This window comes from Pelophylax lessonae, assembly GCF_965119305.1.
Source record: "Pelophylax lessonae genome assembly, chromosome: 4".
In the NCBI taxonomy this organism is placed as follows: domain Eukaryota; kingdom Metazoa; phylum Chordata; class Amphibia; order Anura; family Ranidae; genus Pelophylax; species Pelophylax lessonae.
In genome coordinates this window covers 446,815,856-446,841,767 of record NC_138771.1, presented here as the reverse complement: position 1 = coordinate 446,841,767, position 25,912 = coordinate 446,815,856, and the positions used below count along the sequence as shown (strand labels likewise).

General features: G+C 43.0%; 1 protein-coding gene across 1 annotated transcript in view; it reads left to right on the top strand.

The window, feature by feature from the left end:
• The window catches only part of FLT4 (fms related receptor tyrosine kinase 4), a 358,183-nt gene that overhangs the window by 274,363 nt on the left and 57,908 nt on the right, over positions 1-25,912 (top strand). Inside the window, exons 15-18 of the mRNA XM_082253130.1 lie at positions 13,596-13,727; positions 18,371-18,477; positions 19,649-19,784; positions 25,627-25,731. Of these exons, the coding sequence (XP_082109256.1) occupies positions 13,596-13,727; positions 18,371-18,477; positions 19,649-19,784; positions 25,627-25,731 (480 nt within the window). The remainder of the gene's footprint in view (positions 1-13,595; positions 13,728-18,370; positions 18,478-19,648; positions 19,785-25,626; positions 25,732-25,912) is intronic.

Here is a 25,912-nt window from a genome sequence, read left to right as displayed (position 1 = left end):
TAACCATGTGGGGATAGTTGGTCCCCTCCACAAACTTTTTTTATTTCTTTGACACTTTTACTTTGGTGCATTTATTTTTCACTCCTGACGAAGCTAATTTATTATGTGAAACATGTAGAGTTTAAAGTTTTTGGGAGCACCTTTATGATTTGGGGTTAAGCATGGTTTGTGGGAGGGTGTTTTTGGAGGGTTGGCAGGCAATGTTATATATATTATACAATGTTAGTACTCAGGGTTTAAGCATTTTCATGAGGCAGGCCTGAGTACATTTCTAGCTAGGGTTGAGCGGACACCTAGATGTCCGTGTTCGACGGGTTCGGCCGAACTTTAAAAAAAAGTCCGGGTCCGTGTCCCGGACTTTTACCGAACTTTTCCCGGACACCGAACCCCATTGAAGTCAATGGGGACCCGAACTTTAAGGCACTAAAATGGCTCTAAAACACCAAAGGAAAGGGCTAGAGTGCTGCAAATGGCAGCAAAACGTAATTAAGAGCATGGCAAGTGCTCTGCAAACAAATGTGGATAGGGAAATAACTTAAAACAACAAAAAAAAACAGAAAAATAAAACAATGTTCTTCTTCATCTCTGAAGGACGAGGCCCATATGGAGTAGGAGGGAGGTTGAGGTGGTGGTGGATGTGGCGGTGACATAGGCGTGCGCACAGGGTGTGCTGGGTGTGCCTGGGCACACCCTAATCACCTAGGGCACATAGCATTGCCAGTGAGGAGATGGGAAAGATCTCCCTGGGACCTGCTCTGCTCTATTTCTCCTTGCCTACAGGTACATGGCCCCGATACATTACTCTCCCTGCTGGCAAACACATGCATGTGTATTTCAACTTTGGGGTGCACACCTTAATGCAATAGGCTGCGCACACCTATGGGCGGTGTAGGTGGAAGCGGCGGTGGAGGAGGACCAGGGCCGGATTAACAGCATCATGGGCTTGGTGCTGAGGATTTTGAAGGGCCTTAAGGGCCGTGCCTTGCCATGCACCCAGAGGAGGAAGGGTGCAGCCATGCATGCCTAATTCAACATGGGATGCTGTCTCTGAAGCCCATAAACACATCCATGCATCGCCAACTGTCCCTCCTTGTCCGGCCTTCACGCTGTGTGGGGAGGTTCTGAGGGTGCTGCCTGGGGAAGCGAGCATAGAAGCCAGACTTCTGTGTTTACAAGTGACAGAAGAGCGGTAACAGTGAATATGGCCAACCCGGGGCCTATATAAAAGGTAGGGGCCTGGAGCTGCAGCTCCAATAGCCCCTACATTAATCTGGCCCTGAGGAGGAGGACGAGGTAGCCAACACTGCTTCTTTTCAAAAATTTTAAATGAGGGTACACCCCAAAAGAGTGAGAAAGAGCAAAAATGGAACAATGGGTGGGTAAGGTCGGTATCCATTGCTATTCTGCATAAGGTACGGAAAAGTCCCGTGGGATCCATGCCTGGTTCATTTTAATGAACGTGAGCTTGTCCACATTGTCTCTGGACAGGCGGCTGCGCTTGTCTGTTATAACGCCCCCAGCCGTGCTAAATACCCGTTCAGATAATACACTGGCTGCAGGGCACGCCAGCACCTCCAAGGCGTAAAGGGCAAGCTCAGGCCATGTGCCCAATTTGGAGACCCAGAAGTTGAAGGGGGCAGACCCGTCATTCACTACATGTAGGCGTGTGCACACATACTGCTCCACCATGTTGGTAAAATGCTGCCTCCTGCTAAGACGTTCCATCTGAGCTGCTGGTGCTGCTGTTTGTTGTGGCGTGCTGACAAAGCTTTTCCACATTTCGGCCATGCTAACCCTGCCTTCTGAGGTGCTGGCGGTGCCCTGGTTGCGTTGGCGACCTCCTCCTCCTCCTCCTCTGCCTTGTGCTTCCACTGTGGCCCCGCTGTCAGATGGGAATGCCAGCAGCATGGCGTCTACCAGCGTGCGCTTGTACTCGCGCATCTTGCGATCGCGCTCCAGTGAGTGAATTAAGGACGGTACGTTGTCCTTGTAACGGGGATCCAGCAGCGTGGCCACCCAGTAATCAGCACAAGTTAGAATGTGGGCAACTCGGCGGTCGTTGTGGAGACACTGCAGCATGTAATCGCTCATGTGTGCCAGGCTGCCCAGAGGCGACGAAAGGCTGTCCTCTGTGGGAGGTGTATCGTCCGTGTCCTCTGTATCCCCCCAGCCACGCACCAGTGATGGCCATGAGCTGGCCTGGGTGCCACCCTGCTGTGAACATGGTTCCATCTCCTCCTCCAGCTCCTCCTCCTCCTCATCCTCCTCATCCTCCAGAACTGTGCCCCTGCTGGACAATTGTGTCCCTGGCGTTTGTGTGTGCAGGAACCCACCCTCGGAGCCCCTTGCGAATGACTGCCCTGAAAGCCTTTGAAATGTTACCTCTTCATCCTCCTCCTCCTCCTCCTCATCCTGTGCCACATCCTCTTCCATCATCGCCCAAATTGTTTTTTCAAGGAGGCATAGAAGTGGGATAGTTAAGCTGAGAATGGCGTCATTGCCACTGGCCATGTTGGTGGAGTACCCAAAACAGCGCAACAAGGCACAATATATGCAAATGTCAAATATGCAAACTATGCCGCAATTTAATGTTTTTTACACCAAAAGGGTGTGTATTGAATAGCGGAATAGGATAAAAAACTGTGTATCTCACACGTACAAACACAGACTAGGCCCGATTAAATTTTTTCCTACCCTAAAGGGAGGATGAGGAAGAGGAGTATGGAACATGCAGCACCCTCAAATCTTCAGAAGTATGAGATGAACCCCAAAAACTTGGAAAGGTGGATCTCTCTCACACGTACCAACACAGACTATCCCCCAATTTAACTGATCCCCAAAGGTTTTTGATTAAATAGCGGAATAGAAAATATGATCCAAAAAAAGTGTATGTATATCACACGTACACAACCACACTAGGCCCCAATTACTATTGTTTGTACCCCTAAAAGGCTAGATGAGGAGTAGGGGGGGTATGGAACAGGCAGCACCCTCAAACCTTCAGAAGTATGAGATGAACCCCAACAACTTGGAAAGGTGGATCTCTCTCACACGTACCAACACAGACTATCCCCCAATTTAACTGATCCCCAAAGGTTTTTGATTAAATAGCGGAATAGAAAATATGATCCAAAAAAAGTGTATGTATATCACACGTACACAACCACACTAGGCCCCAATTACTATTGTTTCTACCCCTAAAAGGCTAGATGAGGAGTAGGGGGGGTATGGAACAGGCAGCACCCTCAAACCTTCAGAAGTATGAGATGAACCCCAACAACTTGGAAAGGTGGATCTCTCTCACACGTACCAACACAGACTATCCCCCAATTTAACTGATCCCCAAAGGTTTTTGATTAAATAGCGGAATAGAAAATATGATCCAAAAAAAGTGTATGTATATCACACGTACACAACCACACTGGGCCCCAATTACTATTGTTTGTACCCCTAAAAGGCTAGATGAGGAGTAGGGGGAGTATGGAACAGGCAGCACCCTCAAACCTTCAGAAGTATGAGATGAACCCCAACAACTTGGAAAGGTGGATCTCTCTCACACGTACCAACACAGACTATCCCCCAATTTAACTGATCCCCAAAGGTTTTTGATTAAATAGCGGAATAGAAAATATGATCCAAAAAAAGTGTATGTATATCACACGTACACAACCACACTAGGCCCCAATTACTATTGTTTGTACCCCTAAAAGGCTAGATGAGGAGTAGGGGGGGTATGGAACAGGCAGCACCCTCAAACCTTCAGAAGTATGAGATGAACCCCAACAACTTGGAAAGGTGGATCTCTCTCACACGTACCAACACAGACTATCCCCCAATTTAACTGATCCCCAAAGGTTTTTGATTAAATAGCGGAATAGAAAATATGATCCAAAAAAAGTGTATGTATATCACACGTACACAACCACACTAGGCCCCAATTACTATTGTTTGTACCCCTAAAAGGCTAGGAGTAGGGGGAGTATGGAACAGGCAGCACCCTCAAACCTTCAGAAGTATGAGATGAACCCCAACAACTTGGAAAGGTGGATCTCTCTCACACGTACCAACACAGACTATCCCCCAATTTAACTGATCCCCAAAGGTTTTTGATTAAATAGCGGAATAGAAAATATGATCCAAAAAAAGTGTATGTATATCACACGTACACAACCACACTAGGCCCCAATTACTATTGTTTGTACCCCTAAAAGGCTAGATGAGGAGTAGGGGGGGTATGGAACAGGCAGCACCCTCAAACCTTCAGAAGTATGAGATGAACCCCAACAACTTGGAAAGGTGGATCTCTCTCACACGTACCAACACAGACTATCCCCCAATTTAACTGATCCCCAAAGGTTTTTGATTAAATAGCGGAATAGAAAATATGATCCAAAAAAAGTGTATGTATATCACACGTACACAACCACACTAGGCCCCAATTACTATTGTTTGTACCCCTAAAAGGCTAGGAGTAGGGGGAGTATGGAACAGGCAGCACCCTCAAACCTTCAGAAGTATGAGATGAACCCCAACAACTTGGAAAGGTGGATCTCTCTCACACGTACCAACACAGACTATCCCCCAATTTAACTGATCCCCAAAGGTTTTTGATTAAATAGCGGAATAGAAAATATGATCCAAAAAAAGTGTATGTATATCACACGTACACAACCACACTAGGCCCCAATTACTATTGTTTGTACCCCTAAAAGGCTAGATGAGGAGTAGGGGGAGTATGGAACAGGCAGCACCCTCAAACCTTCAGAAGTATGAGATGAACCCCAACAACTTGGAAAGGTGGATCTCTCTCACACGTACCAACACAGACTATCCCCCAATTTAACTGATCCCCAAAGGTTTTTGATTAAATAGCGGAATAGAAAATATGATCCAAAAAAAGTGTATGTATATCACACGTACACAACCACACTAGGCCCCAATTACTATTGTTTGTACCCCTAAAAGGCTAGATGAGGAGTAGGGGGGGTATGGAACAGGCAGCACCCTCAAACCTTCAGAAGTATGAGATGAACCCCAACAACTTGGAAAGGTGGATCTCTCTCACACGTACCAACACAGACTATCCCCCAATTTAACTGATCCCCAAAGGTTTTTGATTAAATAGCGGAATAGAAAATATGATCCAAAAAAAGTGTATGTATATCACACGTACACAACCACACTAGGCCCCAATTACTATTGTTTGTACCCCTAAAAGGCTAGATGAGGAGTAGGGGGGTATGGAACAGGCAGCACCCTCAAATCTTCAGAAGTATGAGATGAACCCCAAAAACTTGGAAAGGTGGATCTCTCTCACACGTACCAACACAGACTATCCCCCAATTTAACTGATCCCCAAAGGTTTTTGATTAAATAGCGGAATAGAAAATATGATCCAAAAAAAGTGTATGTATATCACACGTACACAACCACACTAGGCCCCAATTACTATTGTTTGTACCCCTAAAAGGCTAGATGAGGAGTAGGGGGGGTATGGAACAGGCAGCACCCTCAAACCTTCAGAAGTATGAGATGAACCCCAACAACTTGGAAAGGTGGATCTCTCTCACACGTACCAACACAGACTATCCCCCAATTTAACTGATCCCCAAAGGTTTTTGATTAAATAGCGGAATAGAAAATATGATCCAAAAAAAGTGTATGTATATCACACGTACACAACCACACTGGGCCCCAATTACTATTGTTTGTACCCCTAAAAGGCTAGATGAGGAGTAGGGGGAGTATGGAACAGGCAGCACCCTCAAACCTTCAGAAGTATGAGATGAACCCCAACAACTTGGAAAGGTGGATCTCTCTCACACGTACCAACACAGACTATCCCCCAATTTAACTGATCCCCAAAGGTTTTTGATTAAATAGCGGAATAGAAAATATGATCCAAAAAAAGTGTATGTATATCACACGTACACAACCACACTAGGCCCCAATTACTATTGTTTGTACCCCTAAAAGGCTAGATGAGGAGTAGGGGGGGTATGGAACAGGCAGCACCCTCAAACCTTCAGAAGTATGAGATGAACCCCAACAACTTGGAAAGGTGGATCTCTCTCACACGTACCAACACAGACTATCCCCCAATTTAACTGATCCCCAAAGGTTTTTGATTAAATAGCGGAATAGAAAATATGATCCAAAAAAAGTGTATGTATATCACACGTACACAACCACACTAGGCCCCAATTACTATTGTTTGTACCCCTAAAAGGCTAGATGAGGAGTAGGGGGGGTATGGAACAGGCAGCACCCTCAAACCTTCAGAAGTATGAGATGAACCCCAACAACTTGGAAAGGTGGATCTCTCTCACACGTACCAACACAGACTATCCCCCAATTTAACTGATCCCCAAAGGTTTTTGATTAAATAGCGGAATAGAAAATATGATCCAAAAAAAGTGTATGTATATCACACGTACACAACCACACTAGGCCCCAATTACTATTGTTTGTACCCCTAAAAGGCTAGATGAGGAGTAGGGGGGGTATGGAACAGGCAGCACCCTTAAACCTTCAGAAGTATGAGATGAACCCCAACAACTTGGAAAGGTGGATCTCTCTCACACGTACCAACACAGACTATCCCCCAATTTAACTGATCCCCAAAGGTTTTTGATTAAATAGCGGAATAGAAAATATGATCCAAAAAAAGTGTATGTATATCACACGTACACAACCACACTAGGCCCCAATTACTATTGTTTGTACCCCTAAAAGGCTAGATGAGGAGTAGGGGGGGTATGGAACAGGCAGCACCCTCAAATCTTCAGAAGTATGAGATGAACCCCAAAAACTTGGAAAGGTGGATCTCTCTCACTCGTACCAACACAGACTATCCCCCAATTTAACTGATCCCCAAAGGTTTTTGATTAAATAGCGGAATAGAAAATATGATCCAAAAAAAGTGTATGTATATCACACGTACACAACCACACTAGGCCCCAATTACTATTGTTTGTACCCCTAAAAGGCTAGATGAGGAGTAGGGGGGGTATGGAACAGGCAGCACCCTCAAACCTTCAGAAGTATGAGATGAACCCCAACAACTTGGAAAGGTGGATCTCTCTCACACGTACCAACACAGACTATCCCCCAATTTAACTGATCCCCAAAGGTTTTTGATTAAATAGCGGAATAGAAAATATGATCCAAAAAAAGTGTATGTATATCACACGTACACAACCACACTAGGCCCCAATTACTATTGTTTGTACCCCTAAAAGGCTAGATGAGGAGTAGGGGGGGTATGGAACAGGCAGCACCCTCAAACCTTCAGAAGTATGAGATGAACCCCAACAACTTGGAAAGGTGGATCTCTCTCACACGTACCAACACAGACTATCCCCCAATTTAACTGATCCCCAAAGGTTTTTGATTAAATAGCGGAATAGAAAATATGATCCAAAAAAAGTGTATGTATATCACACGTACACAACCACACTGGGCCCCAATTACTATTGTTTGTACCCCTAAAAGGCTAGATGAGGAGTAGGGGGAGTATGGAACAGGCAGCACCCTCAAACCTTCAGAAGTATGAGATGAACCCCAACAACTTGGAAAGGTGGATCTCTCTCACACGTACCAACACAGACTATCCCCCAATTTAACTGATCCCCAAAGGTTTTTGATTAAATAGCGGAATAGAAAATATGATCCAAAAAAAGTGTATGTATATCACACGTACACAACCACACTAGGCCCCAATTACTATTGTTTGTACCCCTAAAAGGCTAGATGAGGAGTAGGGGGGGTATGGAACAGGCAGCACCCTCAAACCTTCAGAAGTATGAGATGAACCCCAACAACTTGGAAAGGTGGATCTCTCTCACACGTACCAACACAGACTATCCCCCAATTTAACTGATCCCCAAAGGTTTTTGATTAAATAGCGGAATAGAAAATATGATCCAAAAAAAGTGTATGTATATCACACGTACACAACCACACTAGGCCCCAATTACTATTGTTTCTACCCCTAAAAGGCTAGGAGTAGGGGGAGTATGGAACAGGCAGCACCCTCAAACCTTCAGAAGTATGAGATGAACCCCAACAACTTGGAAAGGTGGATCTCTCTCACACGTACCAACACAGACTATCCCCCAATTTAACTGATCCCCAAAGGTTTTTGATTAAATAGCGGAATAGAAAATATGATCCAAAAAAAGTGTATGTATATCACACGTACACAACCACACTAGGCCCCAATTACTATTGTTTGTACCCCTAAAAGGCTAGATGAGGAGTAGGGGGGGTATGGAACAGGCAGCACCCTCAAACCTTCAGAAGTATGAGATGAACCCCAACAACTTGGAAAGGTGGATCTCTCTCACACGTACCAACACAGACTATCCCCCAATTTAACTGATCCCCAAAGGTTTTTGATTAAATAGCGGAATAGAAAATATGATCCAAAAAAAGTGTATGTATATCACACGTACACAACCACACTAGGCCCCAATTACTATTGTTTGTACCCCTAAAAGGCTAGATGAGGAGTAGGGGGAGTATGGAACAGGCAGCACCCTCAAATCTTCAGAAGTATGAGATTGTGTTCACTGTACCCCACAAAGATTGAGTTCACTGCACCCCACAATGATTGTGTTCACTGCACCCCACAAAGATTGTGTTCACTGCACCTCACAAAGATTGTGTTCACTGTACCCCCCAAAGATTGTGTTCACTGCACCCCACAAAGATTCTGTTCACTGTACCCCACAAAGATTGTGTTCACTGCACCCTAAAAGGATGTTGTTCACTGCACCCCACAAAGATTGTGTTCACTGCACCCTAAAAGGATGTTGTTCACTGCACCCCAAAAAGATTGTGTTCACTGTACCCCCCCAAAGATTGTGTTCACTGCACCCCACAAAGATTGTGTTCACTGCACCCCAAAAAGATTGTGTTCACTGTACCCCCCAAAGATTGTGTTCACTGCACCCCAAAAAGATTGTGTTCACTGTACCCCCCAAAGATTGTGTTCACTGCACCCCACAAAGATTCTGTTCACTGTACCCCACAAAGATTGTGTTCACTGCACCCCAAAAAGATTGTGTTCACTGTACCCCCCCAAAGATTGTGTTCACTGCACCCCACAAAGATTCTGTTCACTGCACCCCACAAAGGATTTTGTTCACTGCACCCCAAAAAGATTGTGTTCACTGCACCCCAAAAAGGATTTTGATCACTGCACCCCAAAAAGGATGTTGTTCACTGCACCCCAAAAATGATTTTGTTCACTCCACCCCAAAAGATTGTGTTCACTGCACCCCACAAAGATTGTGTTCACTGCACCCCAAAAAGATTGTGTTCACTGTACCCCCCAAAGATTGTGTTCACTGCACCCCACAAAGATTCTGTTCACTGTACCCCACAAAGATTGTGTTCACTGCACCCCAAAAAGATTGTGTTCACTGCACCCCAAAAAGGATGTTGTTCACTGCACCCCAAAAAGGATGTTGTTCACTCCACCCCAAAAAGATTGTGTTCACTGCACCCCACAAAGATTGTGTTCACTGCACCCCAAAAATGATTTTGTTCACTGCACCCCAAAAAGGATGTTGTTCACTGCACCCCAAAAAGGATGTTGTTCACTCCACCCCAAAAAGATTGTGTTCACTGCACCCCAAAAAGATTGTGTTCACTGCACCCCACAAAGGATTTTGTTCACTGCACCCCAAAAAGATTGTGTTCACTGCACCCCAAAAAGGATGTTGTTCACTGCACCCCAAAAAGATTGTGTTCACTGCACCCCAAAAAGATTGTGTTCACTGCACCCCACAAAGGATTTTGTTCACTGCACCCCACAAAGATTGTGTTCACTGCACACCAAAAAGGATTGTGTTCACTGCACCCCAAAAAGATTTTGTTCACTGCACCCCAAAAAGATTGTGTTCACTGCAGCCCAAAAAGATTGTGTTCACTGCAGCCCAAAAAGATTGTGTTCACTGCAGCCCAAAAAGATTGTGTTCACTGCAGCCCAAAAAGATTGTGTTCACTGCAGCTCACACACAGAAAAATGGATGTGGATCACTGACACCTGCCTATCTCCAATCCCACACCACACAGCAATATCGATTGTAGTTTGTAGAACACAGTTTCCCTAAAATTCAGCAGACTCTGTCCCTAACAGGATTGAGAAGAGATCGTAGATCAGGATTGAGTGCAGATTCACCCCACCCCCCACACAGCAATATCGATTGTAGTTTGTAGAAGACACTGACCCTATAATTCAGCAGACTCTATCCCTAAAATGCCTACAACTCGCCCTGCCTAAACACTCCGACCTGTCCCTCAATTCTATCCGGACACAAATGTTTTTTTCCTGCCTATCTTTCCCTAATCAGCAGCCAGCACATTGATGTGTGCTCTGTCCCTTAGCTAAGCAGCAGAATGACGCTGCTGCGGCGGCTGCCTCGAACTTATAAAGACTTGGTCACATGCTTCAGACGGCCAATCACAGCTACTAAGACATTTGCAGGCATGGCTGGGATGGCTTAAGGCACACCAGTTAAACGATTGTTGATTGGCTGTTGAAAGCCCGCCATGAAAAGAGCGCCAAAGCATGCAAAACCCGGAAATAAAACGACCGAACACGGATTTTTACCCGAACATACAGTAAAGTGTCCGTGTCCGTGTTCGGGTAAAAAAAATCCAATTATTCGGTACGAACACGAATAATACAGTCCGTGTTCGCTCAACACTATTTCTAGCCTTTTGAATTCATTAGGCAGGACAATTTGTTGTGTCAGTTTAGCTGCTAGGCAGCCATTTTTGGATAGTGCTAGTTTGGTAGAAGTGCTCAGGACCTTAGCATTTTGATGAGGCAGGCCTGAGTAGCTATTTCATAGTTACATAGTTACATAGTTACATAGTAGGTGAGGCTGAATAAAGACAATAGTCCATCCAGTTCAACCTGTGTAGGTGTGTATGGCTGTAATCATCTCACATACCCCTGAATGTTCTGATCCTTGAGATGTAAGTCTAAGAGTCTTTTGAAAGCCACCATACTACCCGCAGAAACCACCTCTTGTGGTAGAGAATTCCACAATCTTGTTGCCCTAACAGTAAAGAACCCCCCACGTTGCCTGAGGTTAAAACGCTTCTCCTCTAATCGCATTGTATGCCCTCGAGTCCTCATGCAATCCCTTCGAATGAACAGCTTTTTTTCTAAGCTGGGATCCCCATTAAGATATTTATAAATTGCTATCATGTCCCCCCTCAGACGTCTCTTCTCCAGGGAGAATAAATCGAGCGATTGTAGACGCTCTTCATAGTCAAGGTCCTCCAATCCCCTAATTAGTTTAGTTGCCCTTCTCTGGACTCTCTCCAGCTCCAACACATCCCTCCTGAGGACTGGCGACCAGAACTGGACGGAATACTCCAGATGCGGTCGGACCAGAGTTTTATAAAGTGGAAGGATTGTAGTCTTATCTCTGGAATACATCCCTTTCTTTATGCATGCTAATGTTCTGCTGGCTTTGGCAGCTGCCGCTTGACATTGCATGCTGTTGCCTAATCTATCATCAACCAAGACTCCCAGATCCTTCTCCATTTTTGATTCCCCCAAGGGTTCCCTTCCTAACATGTATTGTGTTTTTATGTTTTTAGTCCCCAAGTGCAAAACCTTACACTTCTCCACGTTAAACCTCATTTGCCATGTCGTTGCCCACTCTGTTATTTTGTCCAGGTCATTCTGTAGGATATCTGCTTCATGCTGTGCAGTTATTGCCCTGGCCAATTTTGTGTCATCTGCAAAAAACTGATATCGAACTACTGATCCAGACCTCAATGTTGTTTATGAATAAATTGAACAAGGTTGGTCCCAAGACTGAGCCTTGGGGGACCCCACTTACCGCCCCAGACCAGTCTGAGTATGCGCTGTTTATTACTACCCTTTGGACACGCCTTTTTTCAGCCTTCAGAATTCAATAGGCAGGACACTTTGTCATATCAGTTTAGTTGCTAGCCAGCCATTTCCTTTGGATAGTGCTAGTATTTTAGGAGGCTTTAAGAGCAAGATTAGCCAGCCAAGTGTGTAGGGTGTGGCCATTTAGAAACAGATAGGCCACATCATTTGAGATAGACCTGATATGAGAGTTTGAAAGAGAGAGAGCTTCAATAAGGCAGGTTTTTAGTGACCAGTATAGCCTTTTGAGTCAGGTGAGATAGATTCTCACACCGCCCAAGAATTACTTGGCAAGCAGTATCCACACACAGACATCAGTTACTGGCGGACAATTAGTTGTAGAAAGGACACTTTGAATAGAAGTTAGAGAGATTGTGTTTTTTGCAGCCTTTAGATCTGGTCAGCAGAAACAGTAAGTTGAGACTTGCAGCTACTAAATCCTTGGATTGTATAGAAGGGGAGTTTTGTACCTTTTCTGCTCTTGCTCTATATTTTTTAATTTTTTTTCTCTCCTGTGGTTTGCGTTTTCAATACGTATGTAATAATCATTAGTACATTGCTGGCCAACTAATAAATACACCCTCCCTTTATGTACAGTACATATACAGTCCAGATTATGTTTTATAGAAACTAATAAAAGTTATATTTTAATACCTATTGCATAAGGTACGTAAGGGAACGCACCCTTCGTCCAGTGTAGTCTGAGTCTATTGCCAGTTGGGTATACAGTACTTGTGTAAAATTTCAGGTATTGGTCAGTATTGATCTGATCAGAATGTATCATATCCAGCCTCCTTCCCCCATGCATCCTTGCAGCAACATATTTTTGTAATGGTGAACTATTGTTTGATTTTATTATCAATCAGTAGGTCACTATTGCAGTAATTTTGTGCTGCACAGAGGGACTGCAGCATCCAAACCGAGCTTATACATGGAAATCCTGATTTTAGGCATTATGTCCTAAGCGTGCCCACCTAATCACAAATATGCAGTTCCAGATTAAACATTATATGAATATGGTAAGCCCAGGAACTAATCAATGTAGCTAATTATTTTATCAAGGCATTCTAGTTGTCACCAACCACTTGTGGCACAAGTGCTGAACCCAATCAGGACCTTCTGTATCCACAGAACCCATGCAGTACTTGGAAATGGCGCTGGTACCAACTATGTTTAAATGGTAGTTGGAAGTGAGGTAGTTAAACTGAAGTTTGTTTGTTATAAGTTGCTATGCTTTTCACTTTTAACTGCTTTTTTTGCATTGCCATGACAGCCAACTATGAATTGCTCTTCATGAATACATGAACACACAAGGTGGAATGTTATTGGTTGCAGCGGATTACTGCGCGTCAGTATTTTTTTGCCTCAAAGCAGAACTAAAACCATTGATTTTCAATGCAGGTTGTCAATGATAACTGCCACAGTTGCTTGTGCTGTCAATCAATTGTCAAGCCGTCAAATGTCAAGGTGTCCTAATTGATTATGTGCAGCAGCATGGCAACTGCACATCAAATAGAAGGCAAGATGGCAGCATCCTTTGCTGTAAAGGATAGGAGAGTTTAGTTCTGCTTACAGGTCTCAGATGTTAGAGTACAATAGCAAGAATATTATTTTGTATTATATGTTTTTTTTGCATTTTAATGTACTACATGTGAATTTTGTATCTGCCCAGGTATAGTCTTGGAGGAGCATAACACAACACTGAGCATCCAGCGAGTCAGAGAAGAAGATGCTGGCTTGTACCTCTGTATAGCTTGTAACGGAAAGGGATGTGTGAATTCCTCAGCCAGCGTGTCTGTTGAAGGTGTTATTAAAAGTCCATTCTATTCAGTTATTTTATCATATTCTAAACTTTAGTTATCTTTCTGCACCAAAAAAATATGGACTGTCTGACCCCCCCCCCCCCTCCTTTCTCTCCTACTGTCTCTCCATCGCTCATGAGTCAGACAACCCTGGCCATTCATTCTCAGGGAGGGTAGAGAGGGCCTGGCTGCTATATTGTCCCCTTCATTATTTTATTTACATTTTGGGATAGTGGAATCAAAGACGTAAAAGTAGAACCAAATGCAAAACTTTTATTTTAATTTTGGCTAGTGTATAGGAAGGTTATACTCGCTGTCCGTTTTTTTATTTTTTTTGGCTATCTGTGTCACACAGAGGAGATTTGACTTCACTTCCTTTCCCATAGCCAAAATGGAAAATGGGAGGAAATCCCACCAAACTGAGGTAAACCCTGGTTGTTACCAGAATTGTCCCCATTGGAAGGTTTCCCCACAATTCCTGACAACCTAAAATAGGATTTTCGTTTATTTTCCTTTTTGGTGATAACAGCAAACAGGCTAAATAGTGAGGGTGAATGGGCTCAATTCACAAAATGTTATTTACAGCATTAAGATCAGCTGTAAAAAGCTTATAGCAGTTTCCACAATTTTTTTGGTCATTTACTAAAAAACTCTACTAACATACCACATGTGCTATTTTTTGAAGTAAAGCAGTATTTTAGTAGGGAAAACTTGCAGTATTTTAACGCCTGTGTCCATAACAACCAGGAAATAGCTGGTTGTTAAGGAGCCGGCACCCACTGCATCCTTAACAACCATGACTCCTCTGTTGTTAGTGGTATACCATGCTGACAGCAGAATGTAAACAAAAGAAGCCGGCATTAAAAAATATTTTTAAAAAACAGCGTTTGGGCACCCCAAAGTCTATACCAGCCCTTATCTGAGCATGCAGCCCAGCAGGCCAGGAAAGGAGGGAGAAGAGCGAGTTCCTCCCCTCCCCAAACTACACTAGGTCGTTTGCCCTCAACATGGGAGGGGTGCTTTGGGTGGGCACCTCACCGGTGGACACCCCACCCCAAAGCACCTTGTCCCCATGTTGATGAGGACAAGAGCCGCTTCCCCACAACTCTGGCCCCCAGATCCCAGCCCCCCCAAAGGTAAATGAGTATATAGTACCCCTACTCATTTACCCAAAAAAATGGCCAAAGTAAAACCCAGAGACACTTTTTGACAAGTTCTTTATTTAAAAAAAATGAAAACAAAATGCCACCTGCCGCACAATAAAAAAACAGTCCACACCCGATACTTGGCTCCACTTCCTATCCACTGCTAAATAAACTAATATTTATTAAACGAAGTTAAACTAGATTCTGATTAGTCACCCCCCCCCCACACCCCCACAGCCACCAGGCCAGGTTTGTGGCGAAGAGGGCCTTTTCTTCATCTACGTGGAGTCAAGGTACTTTAGGGAAGGGGGAGTAACCCCCCCAAAGAACCCCTCCTCCAATGTTGAGGGTATGTAAACTTGTATAGTTCAGGAGGGGGGGGAGCCACTCTTTCTTTCCCCTTCCCCCCTTTCCTGGCCTGCAGGCCTGCATGCTCGGATAAGGGTCTGGTATGGATTTTTTTTTTTTTTTTAATGCCAGATCTTCTTTTTTACATTCTGAGTCATGGTTGTCATGGCAGGTGACAGCTCCTTAACAACCAACTATTCACTGGCTGCTGAGGATGCCGATGCGTGCTGGCTCAATAAAAACCAGCTGTAATTTCATACATTCCCTAAATATCGCATGCCTGGACCACTACTTATTTAATGCATGCATTTATTTATTTCCTTTAGGAAATTGACTTCAAAGCTGTGTCATGCGGTATTTACCAAGCATTTTTGCTTTTTAAGGTAAATACCGCATAAAGGGATAATGAACTGATATTTTCAGTACTGCATGCGATATTTGGGAAAAAATGTGTTACATGACCCATATATTGCATGCAATATGCTTTTGTGAATTGAGCCCACTATCCCTAGCAGGGGCAGAGACAGCAATAAAAACCTAACAGGGGTTCTAATCCCTCTCCACTCTATCCAAAACTGAGAAAACAGTTTTGCTTTTAGTTATACTTTAATCTAATGCTTTGTTTAAAAAATGGGCATTCATCAGTCCCTTTGAATCCAGCTGCAATTTAATGTCTTATGTCTCTATCTTTTCCATTCTCTCTTGTTAATTCCATATTACACTATGGGCTTGTTTAACAAAGGGGAATACATCAGTTTTGTGGTGTGAATATTGGCATCAAATTAACAATGTTATAACGCACGTTCTATGTGGTGTTGCAACAGCGTGCCAAATCAAGTAGAAAATTATGTGTAATTCTTAATCAATCACTTGCACCCCAGTTCTAAATTACACAGGGGTCCAAATGTACACCATTACCACATTAAATGAGCAATCATCTTATGTGATAATGGAGGCACTATGAATATGCATAAACTTATTTCTTCTTCATGTGACACATTTAAAAAAAGTTACATGCGTTACCTTTGCAGAACGGAGAAGTAATGAAGCAGTCAGTAAAACAATAGATTTGTGTTAGGTGTCAAGTTTTTGGTCTCTGGGTTGGTTATAGAGAAGCACAAAGTAACAAAAATTGTCTCAAGAGTTTTAATAAAGAAGTTTATTGAAGGTAATAGGTATACCCTAAACCTTTTGGGGGATTTGCCTCCCCCTTCAACAGGGCTGTTAGGCATGCAGTGATTCCCTCCGAAATGCGTTGGAAAAACCTGTTACCTTCAATAAACCCTCAAGTGAGACGATCTTTTTTTACCGGGCACTCCTCTATAACCATCTAAGTGTCTCCTGCTGAAACATCCTCACTGTCGTGCCAGAGAGGCAGCAACCCAAGCCCATAACAGAGTCTATTGCCATTGCCTCTTCATTGGATATCATACCCCCTGAAGGAATTCCTGCTCTACAAATATATCCATCGTTGCCAAACGTTGGGTCCATCAGTCCAGCACTGTCATCCACACACACCAGATGTCTACACATTTAATACAATATAACGATTTACAAAGATGACACTAAACTGTCACCTGTCACACATCTTGGCTATTCAAACTGAGCATATGGCAGTAGATCCAGATCCAGTGACTGAGGAAACATAGATTAAAAGCAGGTTTGGACTTTTCATGTGGAACTCAACATTTACCCTACCCTCCCACCTGCTGAGCCTTTCTGGTTAGTGGTTTAATGTGATGGGCAGGCTCACTTAACCAATTAGTAAGGCTTGTAAGGTTGGAGTAGGTTGACTTTCATACAAAAAAATTAAGAATTTTCTATATTTTTACATCTGAAGCTTTCAATAAAATAAGACCACGTGATCATGCCATGAAAGTTCTTGTTCAGGTATTTCCTGTTACAGGGTGACCTCATTCTGTACCTGTCTCCAATTTCTGCACTTACATTGCAACCTTGTCACATAGGCTTCTGATTGAGACTACACGTAGCTGTTTCAACACATAGGCTTACATAATACATCCATTATTGTCACCATCAGGGAACTCCGCCTAGGAAATGTCATACAGCCATCACTGGTATGAATGTAGGTAGAATGTAACTGCAGGAAAGCTGCATCACTTAGACGTAACAAAAGATGAAAAATAGCTGAAGATAGATGCTTTGTTTGGAAAAACATCAAATATGACACACAGGGACTTACTAAAGGCAAATAGACTATGCACTTTGAACGTGCAGTAGCACTCTTCAAAGTGCAGTTTCTCCAGAGCTTAGTAAATGAGGTGAAGCTTCACTTTGAAAAGAATTCGCAATGACATGCAAATTATTTTTTAAAAGCATTTTTGCTTGCATATGATTTGATAATGGAAGTCAGCAGAGCTTTGCCTCATTTACTAAGCTCTGTAACAACAGCATTTTGTAGAGTGCAACAAGTGCAAGTGCACAGTCCAGTTGCCTTTACTAAATCACCCCCACAGTGTTTAGCAAACTAAAGGTTATTTATTTAGGGTTTACATCTACTTAAAAGTAAACATGTGATTAGGAAGTATTTATATATTGCAGACCAGCAAAAAAAAAAAACACTTTAGAGCCAGCCCTCAGTCACCTCAGTAGCTAAAGGTATTGTGGAGAAATTCAACTTTAGGCCTCGTTCACATCATGTGCAGTGACCTGCATCAATCTGCATAGATCAACAAAAGCTCACTGCTATGGCATGCTTTGTGCCCTGTTCACACGACTTGACTCCACATAGTCTAATTGTTAGTAACAACACAAGCCACTATCCCTAACTACCTATACATGAGAAACTCAAGCCGGCATGGTAAAGCAGGTTGTTTTAGCATATGGGCTGATGTAAACAAGCACTAGAGTGTTCGTTGTGTTCTTTGAGGCTCTCTGAGGATGCAATAATTCACAGTACAAGCAGCTAGAGAGGTTAGAGATGGCTTTTTTTAAAGCTCTTTACTGCTTGTTCAAATACTTTGATGTGCATAGTCTGAACACAGGTGCACTTCGCCACTACTTCTGCACTCTTATATCATATTCTCAGTTTGATTATCTGGATTTGTGACATGTTTACTTTAACATTCCGGTTGGGCACAGAACAGTGTTGTTGGGTAGGTGATAATTTCCTCTTCACTCTCTTGTTTCAGGATCTGATGACAGGACTAATGTTGAGATAGTAATTCTAATTGGCACTGGAGTCATTGCTGTCTTCTTCTGGATCCTCCTTATCCTTATATTCTGCAACATCAAGAGGGTATGTGGGTGATATCGGGACATTGATTTTAAAGCTAGTATAAAAGTATCTATTGTATCGAAATTAATTGCCGTATATTATTTTAATTTTTCATTCTTGTATGACTACCAGATTTACTATGCATTAAGTTTTGTTTTTCTCTCTAGTTGGAAACAATAACCTTTCTGCATAATAAACTAAGTATAGGTGTAATTAAATCTGAACATTCTTTCTAAGTTTTATAGACGAAGGCTAACTTGCCCAACATTTGCACTGGAACAGTCAGAGTAGTGGGAACAGATTTCAGGGACAGTCCTTATTTTAACAGAGCTGTCTCTGGCAGTAAAACCCCTGGAATTGAAAATGTGTTTCTGTCAACTGCAGAGAACGGATTACTTTTTTTATGTATAAACATTGGCATATCCATCTCTATAAATGTTTGCCATATGTGTTGCCTCTATAGCTGTTATATCATAATAGCAAAGGAAACTGAATACCTTACTGCTTACATTTTTTAAAATGTAGTAAATTAAATACATAATTTTTTGCTTTACCATTGTGCCAATGCAACATTTGGGAAGTAAGTTTTACCAGTTATTTCCTCATGATGCTAATGGAATGAATGCTTAGCATTTATTTTGAAGAAGAAGATAGGGCATATAATATATGTCTGAATTTAAAGTGTCACCAAACCCACATCATAAAAAACTATCAATAACTGGTGTATTACATGCTGTTCATACTCATTCAGTCACAATGAGATTTGTTTTCTGTATTCTGCAAAAAAACCTGGTTGATCTTGCTGCTCTCTGTCTCCCCCTTCTGTTCATGTACCCAGTTCAGCTAAGGATTTTTCAGAGCAGTATTGGCAGCTTTGCACATGCTCAGTTGTCAGTGAGTTTCTATGCTGAGCATTTCTTCCCTATCCCATCTGAGCAGCCCATGTGACTATAGAGTCACACATGTAGGCATTCACAGTGGTAAATGACAGCCCACTACCTCCCTCCTCGTCCATGCCCTCCAACCAGCTAAACACAATGGGGGTGGGATATTACATGTCGATTGATGGAGGCTTCACCGCCTTGTTATTCTAAGACACAGGCTGGAGGGATACACACAATCACTACAGATATAAAACCTACAAAACGTATTTGTATATAAAAATTCATGTAACTTGTCCTTTTCTTTTTAGCCCAGCCACAGCGAGATAAAGACAGGCTACCTGTCTATTATTATGGATCCTGGTGAGGTGCCCTTGGAGGAGCAATGTGAATATCTACCTTATGACTCCAGCAAGTGGGAGTTTCCTCGGGATAGGCTGAGACTTGGTGAGACATTATTTTACTCTCCTCCTTAATACACACCTAGCCCAACTCAAATAACTGTGCCACATATGAGTGTCCATTGGGAATGGTGTCTAAAATGGGAGGAGAGAAATAAACTGAACATGATGTCATAGCAAGCAACCAAATAGCTTCCATTAGGGCCCATTTAGATGTAAGTGTGTGCATAGAGGTGCATTGTCACGTGTTAACATGCATTTCCTTTACGTGTTGACATGCATTGACGTGCATTGACTTGTATTTTCAATGTGTTTGTGGGTTTAGAAATTGGAGTAGATACGGTTAGAAGCCATTGGCCAAAGTCTGTTCATACCTGTTGCCAGCACATCAAAATGCTTGATATACAGTATAGCTCTTTAGCAACATAAGGACCTTAAAGCAAACATTTGTTTGGTTTGTTCCTTTACTTTTCCCATAACAGATGTGAGAAGTGATGCAGCTTGAGCAATGAAATATGTTGCCATTTTCCCAATGCACACAGAATTCTAGAGTTTACAGATGTGTACATACCTCAGCATGGCTGCCTATAATCTGATTGTTTCACTGGCTTAGGATCACACAGGTTTTAGTTAGTTAGAACACATTCTTTATTGTCTGGCAGGAAGCACCAGGGACTCGCCATAGAAAATGTAAACTAGAATCTGAAAATTTAAACTCCGTTGATTTCTGTAGGAAATAAAAACCTTTAGCACTGCTACAGTGGTACATGTGGCCTATATGTTAAACCAGGAAAGCAACTGTACCATCAGACGTATCAAAGGGTATCAGTAACAGCTCTCTTTTAGCAACTCTAATACAAATTATAAGTAAAAAGACCTTAACAGTCATGTGTGCCTTGTTTTAATATGCATATACATATATATGTATATATATATATATATATATATATATATATTGTAAGGGATTACTCATTGGTAGGCGTATGGGTGACCCCTTTGGGGGTGCGTTTTCCCAGAGAGGTAGCCGACAAGTGCTTGCAAACAAACAGTGTGGTTTATTAAATGGTGTTTTCTTCACCAGGCTGTATGCAGCAAAACATCCAAAATAAAATAAAACAGAAAATAAATCCTTGCCTCTGTGGGCGGCTACCTTCTCACAACTGGAACCTGCCTAAGTGTCTGTCTCCAACCTACCGTCGGGCAGACTTCCTTGTCCTACAGCGGACACTCAATAGTCCTTTTGTAATAGCTTCACAGGGCAACACAGTCCTTTTGTTTCTTTCACATCAACAGTTCGTCTTCTCACCTTTGAGACGTATTCACCCTTGGTTACCGTCCCGGGCACACATCACTCCGGGGGGTCTTCTCCCAGGCCCACACATCCTGTCGGGAGGCACACGCTGACTGTCCTCCTGCTCCCAGCCCACATGGCTTCAGGATGCAGCTTCTGGAGGCAGCAAACAATAGGAATTTCTCTGAACAAATTATAGAGCCTTAACTCCCTCATTCTGAACAGGTGAAGGCCTTTCAACTTCCTGCTGGCTAGCTCTGTAGCCAACACCCTAAATTAATTAATGGACTTTCTAAATCAGGTAGAAATGTATCTCCTTCCTGTGACTACATTCCCAGATTTAGCTGACTTCCTGTTACATACCCCCCCCTCTTGTTTCAACCCTAGGGTTGGGACACAGATTTCCAGGCACGCATGTGTCAAGCACTGCTGACTCACTGATAAGCCTCCTATTATCCTCAAGCTTCCGGATGAAACTGTTTTGTCTTCTTCATTGACGGATTTCTCATAAATGCCACACAGTTTGTCTCTCATCTCATATACACATTCTTCAACTGCATTTTTGGCATCATTTCGCTCCTTCTCGTTTCTGTCATCTTCATTGACAGCTTTCTCATAAATGTCAGACAGCTTGTCCCTCATAACCGTCTGTCCAATCCACCATGGAGGACCGTGATCCATAGGCAACTCAATTGGGCTAGTCTTAATGTCTTCAACATTCTTAAGACGCCTCTCTCTGCAATCAATAAATGTTTTCCACAAAACTTTGAGAACCTTTGCTTCACTAAGCTTTGTTCCAAGTAGGGACTCTTGACATCCCTCTGTGACTTGAGTTGCCTCTCCATACAGCTGTACACAATCATTGACTTTTTGTTGTAAAAGGGAATGATCTTCCTTCTTGAGCTTTGCTTGCTCTAAGATGCTGTGCAGAGGATTTTCCAATTGAGACAACAGGCTGTCACACATTTCTTCAAAGTGACCCCTGTTCCTTTTCCCAGAGATATCAATATCATTCACCAAACATTTCATATTCATAGGCAGATCTGAAGCATTTGCACTCATCAACTTCTTAAACTTTTCGCCCTCCTGAGCGAGTCGCAGTAAAGGCCTACTATTTGATTTGATATTGAGTTTATATTTCTTGCCAAACTCTTCACAGAAGAAGCCAACCAGAACATCATCAACTTTCCTTCCACCAACATAGGGGTCAAAGGCAACAACACAGTTGAACCCAGCGATCTGGGTGGTATCCATTATAGACCTCCTCTCTGCATCAGTGAAGAAGCATGGAACTGCAACACATTCTTTTACAGGTTTCTTCAATGCACTTTCTGCTGAACTATTTGACCGCTCAAGGTCACCTAGTTCTTTTTCTCTATCTGAATTCCACATGGAATGCATCTCAAGATCACGATCAAACTTCTGCCACCCGTCTTTCACCAGTTCCATTTTGGAAACACTCCCTGAAAGGCACTTATTCATTTGCTTCACGTTTTCACCAACAGCCTTAGTTTTCTCCACTAGGTTTTCAGCCTGAACTGAGAAATCACCACATTTCTTACTCAGCTCCTTTGTTTGCTGAAGTTCTAATGATACATTTTCCAATGCTTGAAGTTTTTGAAGGAACGGTTTATTCCAAAGGGGTGATTCAAGCCACATGTCGTCACATTTCTGAGGCTCACTCAGGACAGACCCCAAAACACTGATCCTTTTAAAAACTGCATCAGGCACACTATCCCCTCTTTGGGACAGATCCTCTGTTGCCTGGAATTCCTCTTCCAGTTCCTGCAACGGAATCTTCATCTCTTCTACTTGCTGTTCTAAGGCTCGCTTAGACTTTTCTAGCTCCTGAACGCTTTTCACAACATAATCCTTGGAGCTGACCAATTCTTCCATTTCTGTACGCAGCTGTTTAACACTTTCTAGTTCAGCCTTACACTCTAGAGCTTCCTCCAAAGAGCGAGCCAAGAACAGGGCTTTGCTCTCGTTATCACGCACCTCCGTTTCTGCACGTGCGCGTTCTTCTGCATATTTTGCAGACACAGTCTTCTCTTCACCAAGCATCTGATCAAACTTCTTTTTCACATCTTCAACACACTGTAATGAACCAACGCTTTCTTCCATGCGTTTTTTCATATCCGCTATCTGAGCTTGCAATGTTGCGACTTGCTCTGATAGGTTTTTCTTTGCTTCCGCCTCCTCTTTTAATTGTTCCAGGAAGCCATTTTTCTCATCTTCCATTTGTTTGAGCTTTGTGCTAAAACTCAGCCTTTGACACCTCTCTTCCTGTAAGAGTTCCTGCGTGTCTTGCAGCTGCGATTCCAAGATAGAAAAATCTTCCGCAATTTCTCTAGATTTGCTGTCTGCTTGAGAAAGCTGATTTGTAACATTGTCCAACTCAACCTGCAGTCGGTTTGCCTTCTCTGACAGCTTAGCACACAATCGGTCACCTTCTGACACCTTGACTTGCGATTCCAGAAGCTGTGCCTCTACTTTTTCCCTCTTATGTTCACAATCTCCTTTTCCCTGCATAAGAGCCTTCACCTCATTGGCTAGTTTCTGGGAATGAGACTGTAATTCTGCCACACAGGCTTCTTTCTCCTTTAACTGCTGCTGGAAACGTTGGGCTTCAACTTTCCAACTTTCACAGTCTGCACGTAATTCATCTACCACATTGCTCAAAGTGGTGAGCTCATACACAGTACTCAGTAATTTAGCCTCTCTTTCACTTTTCTCGTTGTCGCTGAGAGACAATGTCGTTTTCAGAGCGACATTCTGTTCCTGCGACTCCTGCAGGTCTATTTTTGTAACTTCCAAACACTGAAGACTTTTTTCCAGCTGATTACGCAACTCCAACATTTCAACCATACTTTGCTTCTGCAAAGTCTGAATTTCACTTTCCTTTTCCATGAGGATGGTATCTTTCTCCATTATAGTCTCTCTGCGTTTTTGCAACTCGACCAAAAGAAGAGCAGTGGATTCTTCCCACTGTGACACATGAGACTTGAGTAGTTCATTCATTTCCTGCAAGTTTCTATGCTCCATTTTAAGCAATTCCAAGGCTTGTTCCTTTTCTTCCATTTTCTGTTGCAAGGCATCCAACTCAGCCCTGCACACATACTCGGTTTCCTCCAAACCGATGGCCTCCATTGGCTGCTGGCGTCTCTGTTTCCAGCCTGCCATGCTCTCTTGATGAGCCTTTTGTTGAGCTGCAAAGCTCCGCTGAAAATCCGCATTTGCCTGCTGTTGAGCTGCATTTGCCTGTTGTTGAGCTGTATTTGATATAATCAGTTGTTTCAACATCTCCTCCATTTTGAGCTTACTTTTCATCTGAGCACACTGCGTCTCCATAGCAGTTTCATCAGTGTTGCTAGGGACAACAACCTTCCTCTTTAGTAGACTCTCTTTAGGCATGGATGGGGCTGGTTCAGACGGTAACATCCCCTCCATCCATAGAATCCGGTCTCTCATTTCATCTATCTTTGCATTCTTCAGGCGTTTTGAACGCCCCATCTTCAATAACTCCACAAACAAATTTTTCACAGTCCAGCAAAAATTTTTCAGACCACTGTCTCTTTAACACATGTAGTTTTTCTCTCTCTCTTGCAAGATCTCTTTTCCTGCACACACAGTTTGTGCAGTCACTTGCACCAGACACAACAAAGTTCATCAAATAATTTTGAGACCGCGGTCTCTTTAAAACACTTTTTTTTTTTTTCTGTCAGGATCTTCTCTCCTGCACACATAGATTGTGCAATCTCATGCACCAGATAAAGTTCATCAAACATTTGCACTCCATTGCAGGGATCTCTGCTTATGCCCACTGCATACCTCCACCATATGTAAGGGATTACTCATTGGTAGGCGTATGGGTGACCCCTTTGGGGGTGCGTTTTCCCAGAGAGGTAGCCGACAAGTGCTTGCAAACAAACAGTGTGGTTTATTAAATGGTGTTTTCTTCACCAGGCTGTATGCAGCAAAACATCCAAAATAAAATAAAACAGAAAATAAATCCTTGCCTCTGTGGGCGGCTACCTTCTCACAACTGGAACCTGCCTAAGTGTCTGTCTCCAACCTACCGTCGGGCAGACTTCCTTGTCCTACAGCGGACACTCAATAGTCCTTTTGTAATAGCTTCACAGGGCAACACAGTCCTTTTGTTTCTTTCACATCAACAGTTCGTCTTCTCACCTTTGAGACGTATTCACCCTTGGTTACCGTCCCGGGCACACATCACTCCGGGGGGTCTTCTCCCAGGCCCACACATCCTGTCGGGAGGCACACGCTGACTGTCCTCCTGCTCCCAGCCCACATGGCTTCAGGATGCAGCTTCTGGAGGCAGCAAACAATAGGAATTTCTCTGAACAAATTATAGAGCCTTAACTCCCTCATTCTGAACAGGTGAAGGCCTTTCAACTTCCTGCTGGCTAGCTCTGTAGCCAACACCCTAAATTAATTAATGGACTTTCTAAATCAGGTAGAAATGTATCTCCTTCCTGTGACTACATTCCCAGATTTAGCTGACTTCCTGTTACAATATATATATATATATATTTATTTATATATTATATTTTATTTATATATTTAATTTTTTTAGGTAAAGTACTAGGACATGGTGCTTTTGGTAAAGTGGTTGAAGCATCGGCTTTTGGCATCAGTAAAAGTAGCAGCTGTGAGACAGTGGCAGTCAAGATGCTAAAAGGTGAGTGTTGTATGGGTCCCACTGATGGTCAAGCTTAGCCTGAAATCCATAATCCAATGATTCCAATGACTACTAGAAACACCATGTAGCAGTTTGCTAGTACTATAAATCAAGTGATCACTGGGGTGTCCATAATATGTGCAGTGCACAGTGCATACAGGCCCTGAAGGGGAAGCAGGCC